Source organism: Octodon degus, unplaced genomic scaffold (assembly GCF_000260255.1).
Source record: "Octodon degus isolate 3935 unplaced genomic scaffold, OctDeg1.0 scaffold00181, whole genome shotgun sequence".
In the NCBI taxonomy this organism is placed as follows: domain Eukaryota; kingdom Metazoa; phylum Chordata; class Mammalia; order Rodentia; family Octodontidae; genus Octodon; species Octodon degus.
The window spans coordinates 4,619,083-4,632,406 of NW_004524757.1; the positions used below are offsets into that span (position 1 = coordinate 4,619,083).

At 42.2% G+C, this 13,324-nt stretch overlaps 1 protein-coding gene across 1 annotated transcript; it reads left to right on the forward strand.

Moving 5' to 3' along the window:
* Nucleotides 1-9,233: 9,233 nt before the first annotated feature.
* Nucleotides 9,234-10,190, forward strand: LOC101580439 (melanoma-associated antigen 4-like). The gene has a single exon (XM_004643677.1). The coding sequence runs from the start codon at nucleotides 9,234-9,236 to the stop codon at nucleotides 10,188-10,190; it is 957 nt and encodes a 318-aa protein (XP_004643734.1).
* The last annotated feature ends 3,134 nt before the right edge of the window (nucleotides 10,191-13,324 follow it).

The following is a 13,324-nucleotide window of genomic DNA, read 5'->3' on the forward strand; positions in this document are numbered from 1 at the left end:
TAATGATTTGTATGTAGGTTGCGGAGATTGGGGACTAGTTTGCCAGCCCTGCTTTAAGCCCCGAGCACTTGGTAAAATGGCAAATCCACTTACTGCCTCATTGATTAGGGCAACAGGAGATGAGTATTGGGAGGTTCAAGCTTCATGTGACAGGAGTAGAGTAGGTGGGGCCAGTTAAGGTTCACTGTGACGGGCTGTGGGGGAAGTAGAGATGTTCCCAATCTGAGACAGAGTCCTCTAAATCTCCTTATGTCCTCACTTGTCAGCCCTGCACCTCACATGGGCAGATTTGTTAGAATTATATTCAGCCTCGGGGAATTCAGGAAATGGCTTGTGCAGTGGGGAACAGAATCACGTCCATAGAGGACTAAGGTACAGGTTCTGACAGCAACCAAGATGTTGATGCCTAGGGTGGAGGGAGGAGTCTGAGGAATTCCTTTCTGTTCCTCCTGTCAGACCCAGGAAATCACGTACACATGGCCAGATATATTCCCCCTCTGCCTCTGCTTTTGGTCAGAGCACCTGGAGGTCCTCTTCTGAGCTGTGCAATTCAGGTGAGCAAGCAGAGAGGGTCGGGCTGAGTGAGGGTGATGCTGATGGGTTTTAGGAGGATTGTGAAAGCTGCACCTCAGAAAAGGAACTTGTACCAAATCAGGTAAACCACGTTCTTCCATCATTTCTTGAAACTATTCCCAGATTATGCTCATTTTTCCCTCAGAAGACCCAAAGTGCACATTCCCAGCTATGTGCCGAGGGTCTGGCTTTCAGCGCGAAAGGTGCAGAGGAGTTGGTTTCACTGAGGTCAAAGTGAAGATTGAGGGGGTCCTGATCAAACCCCGTTTTTGAGACAGAGTTCTGGAAGGTTCTAGCCACGTCTATGATGTCCTTTCTGAGCACAAGTTCCAAAAATGTCAGGTGAACAACCGCGTTGTAGTCCACTGCCCTGAAAACATATCAAAAATTTGTTGTGAGGACTGAACTTCAGTTGGGAATTGCAGAGATAGGTTGGAATAAGTTAGATCCTGGTGAGTGTCTTTGGTGGTCCTCCTGAATCTGCAACACGGTGAGATGATTTCAGAATGGTCTAGAAAATTCTCCCTTATAAGACATGCCCCTCGAAGTGCACCATTCTCAGGAGAGCACTCCATTTGTCCTAAATTGTTTTTTTAAATGTATTTAGTGGGGCCAGGGAGATGACTCAGTAGAATAAGCACTTCCCTGAGTGCAAGGGCTTGAGTACACTGTGTATATGGTCTACAAGGTCTTGCTACATAGATCAGATTTGTACTGATTCTCCTGTTTTCATACTCTAAAGCCCTGAGGTTATAGGCATGCACCAGCACAGCCAGTCTCAATTGCCATCTCAGTGTGCCCTGGAGTTGGGGCTGGGAAGGCATTTTGGAGACAGAAACCAGCCATTGCAATCCGTCTACACAGGCACATTAGTCCACTGAGTGATCTGGCCAGCCTTTCCCCTAACTTACTAATGAGAATCAGAGCCTTTTAGTAAAGTCTTTGCTTGAGGTGGGAGGCGAAAAAGTTCTATGGTGAAGTGGATCAAGGGAGCATTGCATAGAGGAAAATTTGTCTCAGGTGTGTACCCCTTTCCCTAAGGGCACCAGTAGAGGAGAGTGGAACCCAGATTTAAGGAGTGAGGTTCAGATGGGAGGAACACGCAAGAGCAGGGCAAAGTTAGGTCAAGGTGAGGCTGCGAGGGCACAGTGAGGAAGCCAGGATACAGGAAGGACTTTCCCATAAAACCTACATCTGTTTCAGTTACAGCCCAGAAACAGGGACACAGTGTGGTGGAAAAGAGTGGATTGCTTGGGGCAGGGATTGACACCATCAAGCCCTGTTGTCTCAGGGCTCCTTGAGTGCAGAGACTGAACCTTGTTTTGAAAGCTGTGCTGTGGCTCTAGGCCACAGAGAGGATAGGGCTCAGTCAGGTCCGCCTTGTACAGGGTTTGTGGCTCAGATCTCATAGTTTCCTCACCTAATATGGACTCATTTCTCTGTACACACACAGTAGATATTACCTACAGCACACACATGACAGGATGGGCCCCTCAGACATATCAGCCCCCAGGTACCTTGTTCTGAGGTCAGCACTGCAGCAGGCTTAGAAGATAGGACTCCAGATTGGTTGGGTTAAGTGGAAGGGCAGAGTTGACACATGAAGCCCTTTAGTAGGCCGAGATTCTGAAAAGAGCCTGTATCTGTTGTTGTTCTCAGGAACATACTGTGCAATACCAAATACTTGGGTGGGAAGCCACTGTTTTTAGGGAACCCTTAGAATTCAGAGACTGGATCTGAGGTCCTTGCTTCAGGTAAGAGCAGCAGCTAGCGCATTGGCTCAGTTATGTAAGATTGAGGGGCGGTGTGGTAAGTGTGGAAACCTAATACTTCCCTTTCTGTGCTATCATCCCTGTACTTGGGACACTCCTGCCAGGACACTCCACTGCCACTTCCCAAGATCATGGTCACCACTCTACCTGAGCATTCCCAAGTCTCAGACACATTGTTCAAAGGGGGCACAGAACCGATAACATAGGACATGGGGTGCTAGCTTTGGGAGGGACTAATTCAGGTCAGAGAGAGCATTGGGGGGCCCTATAGAGAATTCGTTATTATTTCTTCTCTGTCTGGTGAAGGTCTTTGGTAGGTAACAACTTAAGTCAGCCTCTGGCATCAGAGAGAGCAAATGCCTTCTCCTGATGTCTCTCCTTCATGAAAATGGAGGAGAGAACAAGTTACTACTGCAGGTGAAGTCCTGAAAGGAGTAATAAAATGCCACTCAACAAGCCCATATCTGAGAAATTCAGATCCATGTCTGTTCTTGGTACTGGACTGCACAGGGCAGGCTTGGAGAATGAGTCATCTAATAGATTTGTTCTTGAGGAGAAAAGGCAGTCAGTAAAGAAGGATAAGGATAAGACCACCTGGAAGTAGTGTCAGGACCCAGAGGTAGGAAGGGGGGCACCGACTGCTCCCCCCTAGAATGGAGTATGGTGGCCTTCTTTGACCTAGGTGGCAGGAGTGCACCTCCTAGTTATGGATATCAGATGTGTGATCATCCAACATCTCAGGTTGAGACTGGGAGAAGGGCAACACTCCTTGTTTGGGGTGAGAGGACTTGTCCTCTAGAACATAGAGCACCACTGAGAAGACTGTCCCTGTTCTTGAGTCTAGGGAAGCCCCATGCAGGATTGTCATGCAGCAAATTCCTCCCTTATACAATTGTGTCTGTGGGACTCTAGGATCTTTGAAGAAGAAGAAAAAGCACAGGGAAAAGGGGTCTCTGGTCCTGGCCCAGTCATGACGAGAAGTGAGATGGGTTCAGAACACCTGAGATAGAGATGGAACACAGGCTGCCTAATGTTTCAGTCTGAGTTCCCTCCTGAAGGTCCATGTCCAATCAGAGAAAATAAAACTGAGGTCATGTATGGACAGATGAATCCAGGAGTCATGTGGAAGACAAAGACATGAATTTGAGGGACAGTTCACCCTACATCAGAGGGTACCTCTGCCCATATATCAGCCTTTCAGGGATACAGTGCACCTTGACCTTTACATCTTAGCTTCAGACATCAGGGGAAGGTGCTGTGCATATTGTTGCCTCAGGTCACCAGATCCAAGAAAGCAGAAATAGCCTTATATGGAACTCTAGGCTGCATCCCATTTGTACACTTTCAAATTATGGCCACTTTTATGATATCATCTCTGCTTTTCTGGGAAAGAACATCATCGCGTTTTCTATTATCTCATTCAATGTCCATTGTAGAGGTCTTGCACTTCTTTAGTTACAGTGGTTTCCACATAGTTCATTTCTCTTAGTGCCAGTGTCAAAGTTATTGATTCCCTTACGTCTTTATGCAGTTCATTAATTGTTTACAGGCATAGTATTCATCATTCTGTATTGCCTTTGTACACTTCTCAAGAATATTTTTTAAATATAGTTCTAGTGGTTATTTGTTGGAGAATTTGAGGTCTTCTATGAAGAGGATAGGATCATCTCCCAGTCATGATAATATGCATCTTAGTCATATATATATATATATATATATATATATATATATATATATATGTTATGATTTCTTTCTGTTAGTTTGATTTTGTTATAATGTGGTCCATAGAATTTTGATCAAGATTGATGGGAGTGGACATGTTTTCTTTAATCCTGATTGTTTTGAAAAATCTTCCATTTTTATCCATGGATTTCTTTCTACGGGCTTGAACATATATGTTGTGTCATGGAATCTCTGCATGCCTTTCATGAAATTTTTGTCTTGTGCATAATGCAACATCTTTTCACCTGTGCAATGCAGTGTACATACTTTTTCTCTTTTTGGCCGAACTCAGGATTGAAATCAGGCCCTTTCACTTGCCAGGCAAGTGCATATTCTACTGAGCTGTTTCTCTGGTTCTTCATTTTTCAATTATATATGATTGTGATGATGAGTGGTTGCCAGAATCTTACAAAGGTTGCGTATGGACATTCATGAAGGTGATGAAGTGGTAGCTCTCTTAATTCCTTGGAGTTATTCTTCTTTTCAGATCAGGGTGATGTTTGCTTCCAAGAATTTATTTAGGAATTCTGCATTGCATTCCATATTTTTAGGAGTTTGTGCAGTATATCCATTAGATCTTAGCAAAATTTTTTATTGTATTCAAGTATGAATCCACCAGAAAATGAGGTTCTTTGTTTGGACATTTTTTCTACATAATATTCTCAATTTTACTAAATTATATAGACTTATTCATATGCTCTTGTCTCTTGTTTTGTGTTTTATATGTATCTAGGCATACAGGCAATTTTCATAAACTTGTTCTGGGTAACTTGTTATGAATGTATATAGTATTAGTTTTCAGGATTTTACTGAGCCCATTGCGATTTCATCATTTCTAATTCTAAGTGATTGAATTTGGGGTTTTTGGGGCAAGAATGGCAGTGAGTTTCTCAACTCTTTTCAAGCTGTCAAAGATTCAAGTCTTCAGGTTGTTTTCTCTTAGTAGTGTTCACATTCATCAATTCACTAAAAATAACGAATACCTAGATTATCAAATACGGAACAACTCAGGCTTTGCCTTGCCTCTGGCTTCCATGTACATCCTGAGTGTGTTTCTTTCTGATATGCTACCTGTCTATGGGTATTTCCTGAGAATGTCTGTAACCCCCTCACTGTGGGAGTGTAGTACTTTGCACACTGAACTGAAGTTGTCCTGTGGCTGTTCTGAGGATCAGATTGAGATACTCAACATTTCTTAGAATGGAACCCGAGCACATGCACTCTATAAGCTTGTGCCAAACATGGGCTTAGGAGTCAGTCTGCTGCTGCTTTCTGTGAAAGCACTCTCTGAAGAGAGCTGCAAAATGTCCCTGAGAACATTGTAACAGGCAGTGTACTGAAAAACCACTGGCACTTTATCCTTGTGACTAGAAGAGACCTCAAGTTTCACTTGGGATCTACAAATTCAGTCATTCCTCCAAGAGGCAGGAAGAAGGGGAAGACTCCACTCTGGTCTTCCACTCTTCATAAATTGTACTATCTGTAATATATTTCTGCAATATTTTCATTGTATGAGTTTGCAGTAGATACTGAGCATCATGGAGGTGTATCTTACGGGCACAGTGCATCTTATTTGTTTTCTCATCCCTTTAACTGTGTTTCTTTCTTTTCCCCTTAATTTTTTATTGTGCTGTAAAATCTTTTTCCTTCCTTGCCTGTTCCTGGCACCTATTGTTCTCATTGTTATTCAGCAGGTTATTCCTCCTTCCAAACATATTTCTTCAACTCAGCTCCATGTTTATAGTTGGGAGTTCCACACAGGAGAAACAGAGTACTTGAACTGTGCGACAGATTTATTTCACATCAAATATAGACTTAAATTGCATTCATGAACATAACCTATCTTCTGTTTATTTTTGGCAGAGTATTGCTTCATTGTAGATAAACACTATATTTGGTGTATCTTTTCATTTGTTGATAGGCATATGGGCTTTTTACAACAGAAAATTTGGAGCAGCTAAGTCATGGAAGCATTCTCTGTAAATTTAAACTGTTCAACCAGTGCTTTCCAGATGCTTAGAGATTTACTTTTGCAACTGTGATTTGGGCACCCACAGTTGGAAGTTTCCAATGTGTTCGTACCAAACCTTGAAGCTGAACTGATATTGCTCAGCACTCCTTTCTATAGCACTGAAGAACTGAATGGAGCCCACGCCCATAAAATCTGACCCCACACAGCCAGGCTTCCCTTGCTATCAGAGTGGAGAATACTTGTGTGTGGTTGCATAGGAACTGTTCATGTGTGTCCCAGTGTTGTGAGCTGAGAGAAGTCCAGGAGTTCAGTACCTTGGTCCAAGCAGAGACCAGAAGTCAGCAGAGGGATCTATATATGGTCAGTAATGGGAGGACCCCAGGAGCTGGCCAACCAATGTATGGACTTACCTGAGGAGAGTGAGTGCCTGCAACCAAGAAACAGCAGACTCACAGGCTTTCTGATCAGCAGATCAGCTCTGGAAATTTCTTTTTAACTGAAATACATCTAAATTGGCCCAGGAAGACAGACTTCAGGGTGTGAAGACCATGGGCTCACAAAGAGGAAACCCTTCACCTCAGGTGGTGGGGACTGAGGGAAGGCAGGCTCCAACATTAGGATTCTGGAGAAATTACAGAAACACACATGAGATTGCTCATTTATGTTCCCATTGGTACGACTCCATATTTTTCATCTGAAGTTTCTTGGAAGAGAACCTGAGTTTTGGTTACAATTTATAGAGTTTTCAGTGCATATTCATTCATTCAGCTCTGAGGCCAAACAACAGAGAGAAGGCATATTGGAAAGAAGTCTGCTCTCACAAGTCCTCCAGGAAGCACAGGGTGAAGGGGGAGCATGAATTAAAATTGTAACCTTCTTAAAACACGCAGTAACCCTTGTCTTCCTAAAAGCCCCACCTACTAACAATCTGCCAGTTCTTAACCCCTGCAATGTGGGTACCATCCAATCAAACATGTGATCATCCAAATGGCTGACACTGACAAAGATCTACAAACAGTGGTACAGGGTTTCAGGATAAATCCTGAGTGGATTTAACTGGCTTTGTCAGATATAGAAGTTAAGTTTCTTGTTATATAGGTCTTGTTTTATTTTGTTCTTAACGATCCAGCAGAAAAGTATAAAAATGAAGTATAAAAAGTAAATGCATATTAATATGCTGAGCTGTAAAAGGATCAAGTCAACAATTTCTGACGTTGCCAGTCCTACGGATAGCCCACTACTATTATGGACTACTAGACTATGGAATATTCTGCTGAATTCAGGCTCATACAATATTTAAATGACAATGATGGGGACCGGGGAGATGGCTCAGTGGAGTAAGCGCTTCCATGGCAAGTGCAAGGGCCTGAGTTCAATCCCCAGTTCTGAAATAAGTAAGTAAATAAATAAATAAATAAATAAATGACAAGGGAATACCTATCCTTGACAAAACTAACCAAAAAAGGGGGATTCAAAGGAAGGACCATTTTTTATCTTAATCAAAATAGTCAGGATTAGATATACACCTACATTCTCTTAATTCAATGAATCAAAAGATTTGTACCAATAGTGTTTATGGACAGGATATCATGTCTGTATTTTACACTATGAATAACAACAAAGAAGCCAACAATATGCAATGTATTAATTATTGATATTGTCCTGCAGATCGTTTTTGAAACTGTCTCATTGCTATTTGTTTCTCAATAAAAGTTTTTTAAAAAATAAATTACCTATAATCACTGCCAATTAGGGAGAAAACCCAGAATAATGCTATAATAAGTGTCCTGAATTACAGGAGGGATGGGCACCGGCCCTGCTCTTGGAACAGAATTCCTCATGACGTGCTGACTTGATGTGTGCCTGCTCACTTCCTTTTAGAGTCCTGGGACTCACAGTGAGACAAAGGAGTAGATCTGAATTGGTATCTCCAGGTTGACACAGAGAACTGTATGTGGTCAGAAAACACAAAAGTGACCTATCCTGTGCCAACAGGGAAGAGAACAGCCCCAAGGGAGGATTTAGTTTAATGTTGACTGAATATAAACAGGTAGATGGTTTTCTGACATTGTGCCCCAGCTTGTTGTCGTGCCAGGTAGCTTACCATGGCTATCAGGCGGAGGCTGCTTTCTTAGTTCTCCTCATTGGTCTCAAAGAGGTGAAGGCCTTAGAACATGGGAGCTGAATGCTGGACCACAGACTTAGGATCCCAGCATCTCTCAATGATCTAGCTGAGACCAAGGAGATGTACTCACGTGAGTAGAAAGCATACAGTCCTCAACTAGTTACTATTTTCAACTGAAGATAGATCCAGAAAACACATATGATGTCAGTCCCCCCACATTTACCTTGAGTGTGATACTCCAATATTGCTGTGTTGTATACAAGATATTATCAAGCGATTGCAAAGAGCACCCTAGTCATAGCCATTCTTCAAGGTAAAGATGGAACTTTACCTTTCGTTGGGCACATGGACACCATGGAACTTTGAGAATTTCACCTGTTTTCCCAGAAGAGATGATGCCATAGATGGTGTCCGTGCAGCACATTTATTCACTATCCGGAAGGGAGACAATTATGTTTTGAGACTTTGTTCAAGTTAGTGCAAGCCTGGGAAATAGGCTCTGCTGAAGAATATTTGAGTGGCCCAGTAGAAGAGATATTCAATGTATCCAAAACCATGGGGCCATCCAAACTGCTGCCCAGTGCTACTGAAAAGATTGGGTTTATACATGCATGCTTGCATTCCACAGGCATTGTTGCCCATTTCCTACTACAGCCACTGCAGGAGCCAGCAGTGAAGGAATTCTTCTGGGTCAGTGTGCTCATCTCACTCAGCAGAGGAAACCCAGTGCCTGGATTGGAGGTAAGTTGCAGGCCTTACAGCGAACTGATGGTTAACCCTGCCCCAGAAAGGACATTTCATAATGTTCAGGCTTCCTATGCCACACTGTATTTCCTAGAGTCTTGTCCTATGAGTTCTACTTCAGCCTGCAAACAGCTTCATTTTGTGTCCCAGGATCATGGGGAAGGATCATGTGAAACCTAGAGCATCCCACTGAGAGAAGACCTGAAATGGGCTTTGTGGGAGACAACAAGTGTGTGATTCTGAGCTGAGGAAAATAATATTTCACCTCTCCCCTCCAGGCATCTGACTCTTCAATAACCAGGTCTTGTCTCCACAGAATAACATCATGACTCATCGTCAAGAAAACCAAGACAGAATCCTTGGAGAAGCCCATCCTGACCAGAGCAGTGCACGAGGCCTCAGTCCTGTGCAGGGTCTCGTGCATGAGGAGGAAGCAGCAGCCACTGTTACCTCTGCATCTTCTTCCTCCCATGCTTTAATGGAGGATACAGCAAGAGAAGAGCCTGGGCCTCTGAATATAAGTTGTCCTCAGAATTCTCATGGTGTCTCCTCTCCTCCCACTGCCATGGCTTCCAGTGAAAACAGTCAGAGTCATGCAGGCTCCAGCATTGAAGAAGAAGAGGGTGCAAGTGTGTCCCGGGACAATGATGGTCCTCAAATCAGGATGGATGTTTTTGAAAGTGATAAGATACATATGATTGTGCGATTTCTGCTCAGGAAGTATCAAAAGAATGAGCAGTTCTCCAGGGAAGAAATGGTGCAAATGGTGGGCAACAGTGCCCATGATAATTTCCCTGTGATCTTTAGGGAGATCTGTGAGTGCATGCATCTGGATTTTGGCATTATCGTAAAAGAAGTGGATTCCACTGCCCACACATATGAGCTTGTCTCTACCCTGGGCCTCACTTATAGAGGGATACTAGGTGGCACTGACCAGATTATTTGTAAAGCTGACCTCTTGATACTCATCCTGAGTGTGATCTTCCTAAAGGGCAATCGAGTTAGTGAAGAGCACCTTAAGGAAATTTTGATACATATTAAGATATTAGCTGAGAGTGCTCACATTGCTGTTGGGGACCCCTGGAAATTCGTCAGAGAGGATTTGGTTCAGGCAGAGTACCTGGAGTACCAGCAGGTTCCTAACAGTGATCCTGCTCGGTATGAGTTCCTGTGGGGTCCGAGGGCTCTTGCTGAAACCACCAAGATGAAAGTACTAGAGCATACCATCATGTTGGATGAGAAATATCACAGGGATTGTCCATACCAACCTCAGCAGCCCTAGAGTAAGGAAAAAGACAAGCTTAGGGCCTCTGCTTGCCAGGATCAGTGACAGCTAAAGGGAGTGTTCCACAGCAAGTCTCAGTCTTGCTTTCACACTACATGATATGGAGTCCAATTTCAGTCTGGGTTTCTACAGAGCAAGCATTTTTTTAAAGCAGTGAAGGGGCAGGCGAAGAGACAAAATTCCATGCAAAGCATTTTTGTGTGTCTATTTTTTCTGTTACTTAGAGATCAAACTGGGTTTCCATGGGTTTTTGAAATCTTGCTTTTTTTTTTAAAGGTAATGTAGGGGCTGGAGAGATGGCTCAGTGGTCTAAGGCACCTACTTAGAACAAGCTTGGCAAAAGCATCAGACCACGGTTCAATCCCCCAGCACCACATGCCAGCCAGCCCCGCCCCCTGGTGGGCTGAGCTGGCCACACACACACACACCACTCTCTCTCTCTCTCTCTCTCTCTCTCTCTCTCTCTCTCAAATAAATAAAAATAAATAAATAAATAAATAAATAAAGGTAATGTAATCTGAAAACATAGTTACCAAATTGATTGTGATGTCACATGTGTTGTACTTTCCTAATAATTGGTTAACTGTGAGTTGTGATGTCAGCATGATATTGTTCCATACTGGTCTCAAATGGATTTTTATTTTGTATTGCAAGTGTAGGAGTTTAGCAGTTTTGTTGAATCAACAGGAAAATTTTTATTTTCATCATTGTGAACTCTGATTTTTATAAAATTTGTCTTCATTATGTACAAGAAACTAATTGAATTTAAATCAAGTCTAGAAATGCATACTCTGATAAAATCACTTGTTTGATTTTATTTCTGTTCCTTTCTCATGCTATGCTATTAAATTTATATGAGCAAATAAATTTGTGAGTATTCTTCAATTATATTGAGAAAACAACATATAATAATGAAATCCATCAATTCCTGGACACAGAGAACTCCCAACTTTATTCTTTATGGTGGATGAACTTATTGTAGAAAAGGACTGGTTAACATAAAAAGAGCACTAGGGAGTAGGAGTAGCTCTCAAGAGACAAGAGGGGCTCCAAATGTCTTGCACAGGAGCCCACCTCTCAGAGGAATTTTCATGGAGCAAAATCAGGCGGTAAGAATGACATGTATAAACATTACTATAAACCAATTAGATTGCAAGGATAGCCACCTAGGTAATATTGATCAAAGGGTAGAAAAGACACATGAGTGACATCATGAAACTTGATTAATGATCTTTATCCTACTCTTCATTAGTCTAACCAGTCTTAGTTGTAGTTTCATTCTTAGTCTTAGTTGTTTTAGTATTAGCAGAGTAGAGAGGATGGTACACTCCCAAGGAGATAATGGGAAATCTAAAAATGCTGGTATAAATAATCCCAAGCCTCTGTTCATCTCTTTGGGAAGTAAGGCAAACTAGCCATTGTGAATTTAGGCTTCAGATGCACCACCCGGTACATTCCTGATGCAGTCTCATCTCTTCCAGTCCCATGCTATATCTAGCTTCCCACTCTGTTTATCACTAACTTAGCTGTCTATATTGTTTCCATTTCTGTGGAGGCATGATCACCTGGAGTTAGGATGGAAGTGGTGCACTTTCAATCTACCTGGTTCAAGCTGAGAGATGCCAGTTTAAGGGAAACAACAGTCAGAGGCCTTCTACAGAGATCTAATCTAAAGTACCTCAGATAGACTTCCTGTTGTGGTATAGCAGTTGCAATCTGTTTATAAGGTCGATCCAATGGATCCAGGAAAAGAGGTCTAGAACACGACCCAGTGTTTCCATCTGCAGGATCGCTGCAATTCTAATATCCTCAAGGCCACAATAAACAAATTTCTCAAGACATTGCAATAAGTACTATCAACCACAAGCACTAGAATACAAAGGTAAATTTTGGAAAGAGCCAAATCCAGAAACTGTTCTGGAGCAACTGGAAAAGTGATGGTACCGAGTTTGCTCTTAGAGTCCTCTCCTGATAAAGGTCCCTCTAGTATAGCCATGAGGAAGGAAGTCAGAGACTCCTGTGGTGCTTTCCTTGTTTGCACTGTAGCCTTTTCTGGCTTAATGAAGCACAGTGGCCAGCTATTGGTATGTCTGCAAATTTCCCAAAAGACATCAGTGATTGGAGCCCTTTTCGTATCCAGCTATTTGTACTATGGTATTGTGTTTGTCCGTCATTTGGTTATAATTTCCTGCTGGATGTTTTAGCCCAGATTCTAAGAAGGTGTGTGTTCATCAATATTAACCTCTTACTGTTTGTCAAGGTGAATTAAATCCCCTCATATATTACCTTGCAACCATTTACAGAGCCCTCCTCTCATCTGTAAGTGGAAGCCATCTTGATAAGTCAATCTTGTTCAATCGTATTGCTTTACCTAAAAGCATGGGACACCGTTTCCTCTTGGTGACATTCTTAAGATCCCCTCTCCTCTGAGTTCATGCAATCTCCATGTTCAAGAGGTTTTGTGACTCACCAAATTTTTGGGATCTTGTAGAAATATCCCCTTATATACTTTGTCCACATCGCCTATGGTGGGCCTCTGCCAATATACTGCCTATCCTCTTAGTTCTGTTGTCATTTATTTCCAGAGCCTACTTTAGGGGCCGAGGAGATAACTCAGTTGACTTACTGCTGGCCTGGCAAGCAGAAGGTGCTTAGTTCAATCACTGGTAGTGAAAAAGAAAATAGAAAAAAAAAACACCTAAATTTTAGTTCCTAAACACACAGTAGAGGTAATCAGTCACATTATTTGCTCAAATTTAAGAGTTAGCTTAACTGTTATAATCTCACCTCAATAGCAAATATTTCAGTAAACAAAGTATAGTCAGAGATCTTCTATGACGTACCAGTCATGCTTATTGCATTCGTTTAATTCCTCAGTATGTTATCTTGTAATAGTTGCATACCTTAACAGAGAAAACTGGAAATCAAAAGCTACACATATTATTTTAGCATGATAATCATGATATTACCATTGAAATATATTGAAATGTCCATCTTAAGGTTGGAAAACCTTTTCAGACAGTCATCTCTACCTGATCACAAGACATTAATGGCCACAAACAAACTGTCACTTACCTTACTATCCTTTAATGGGATGTCATGCAAGGAGAATGGACTGCCACATAAGTGCA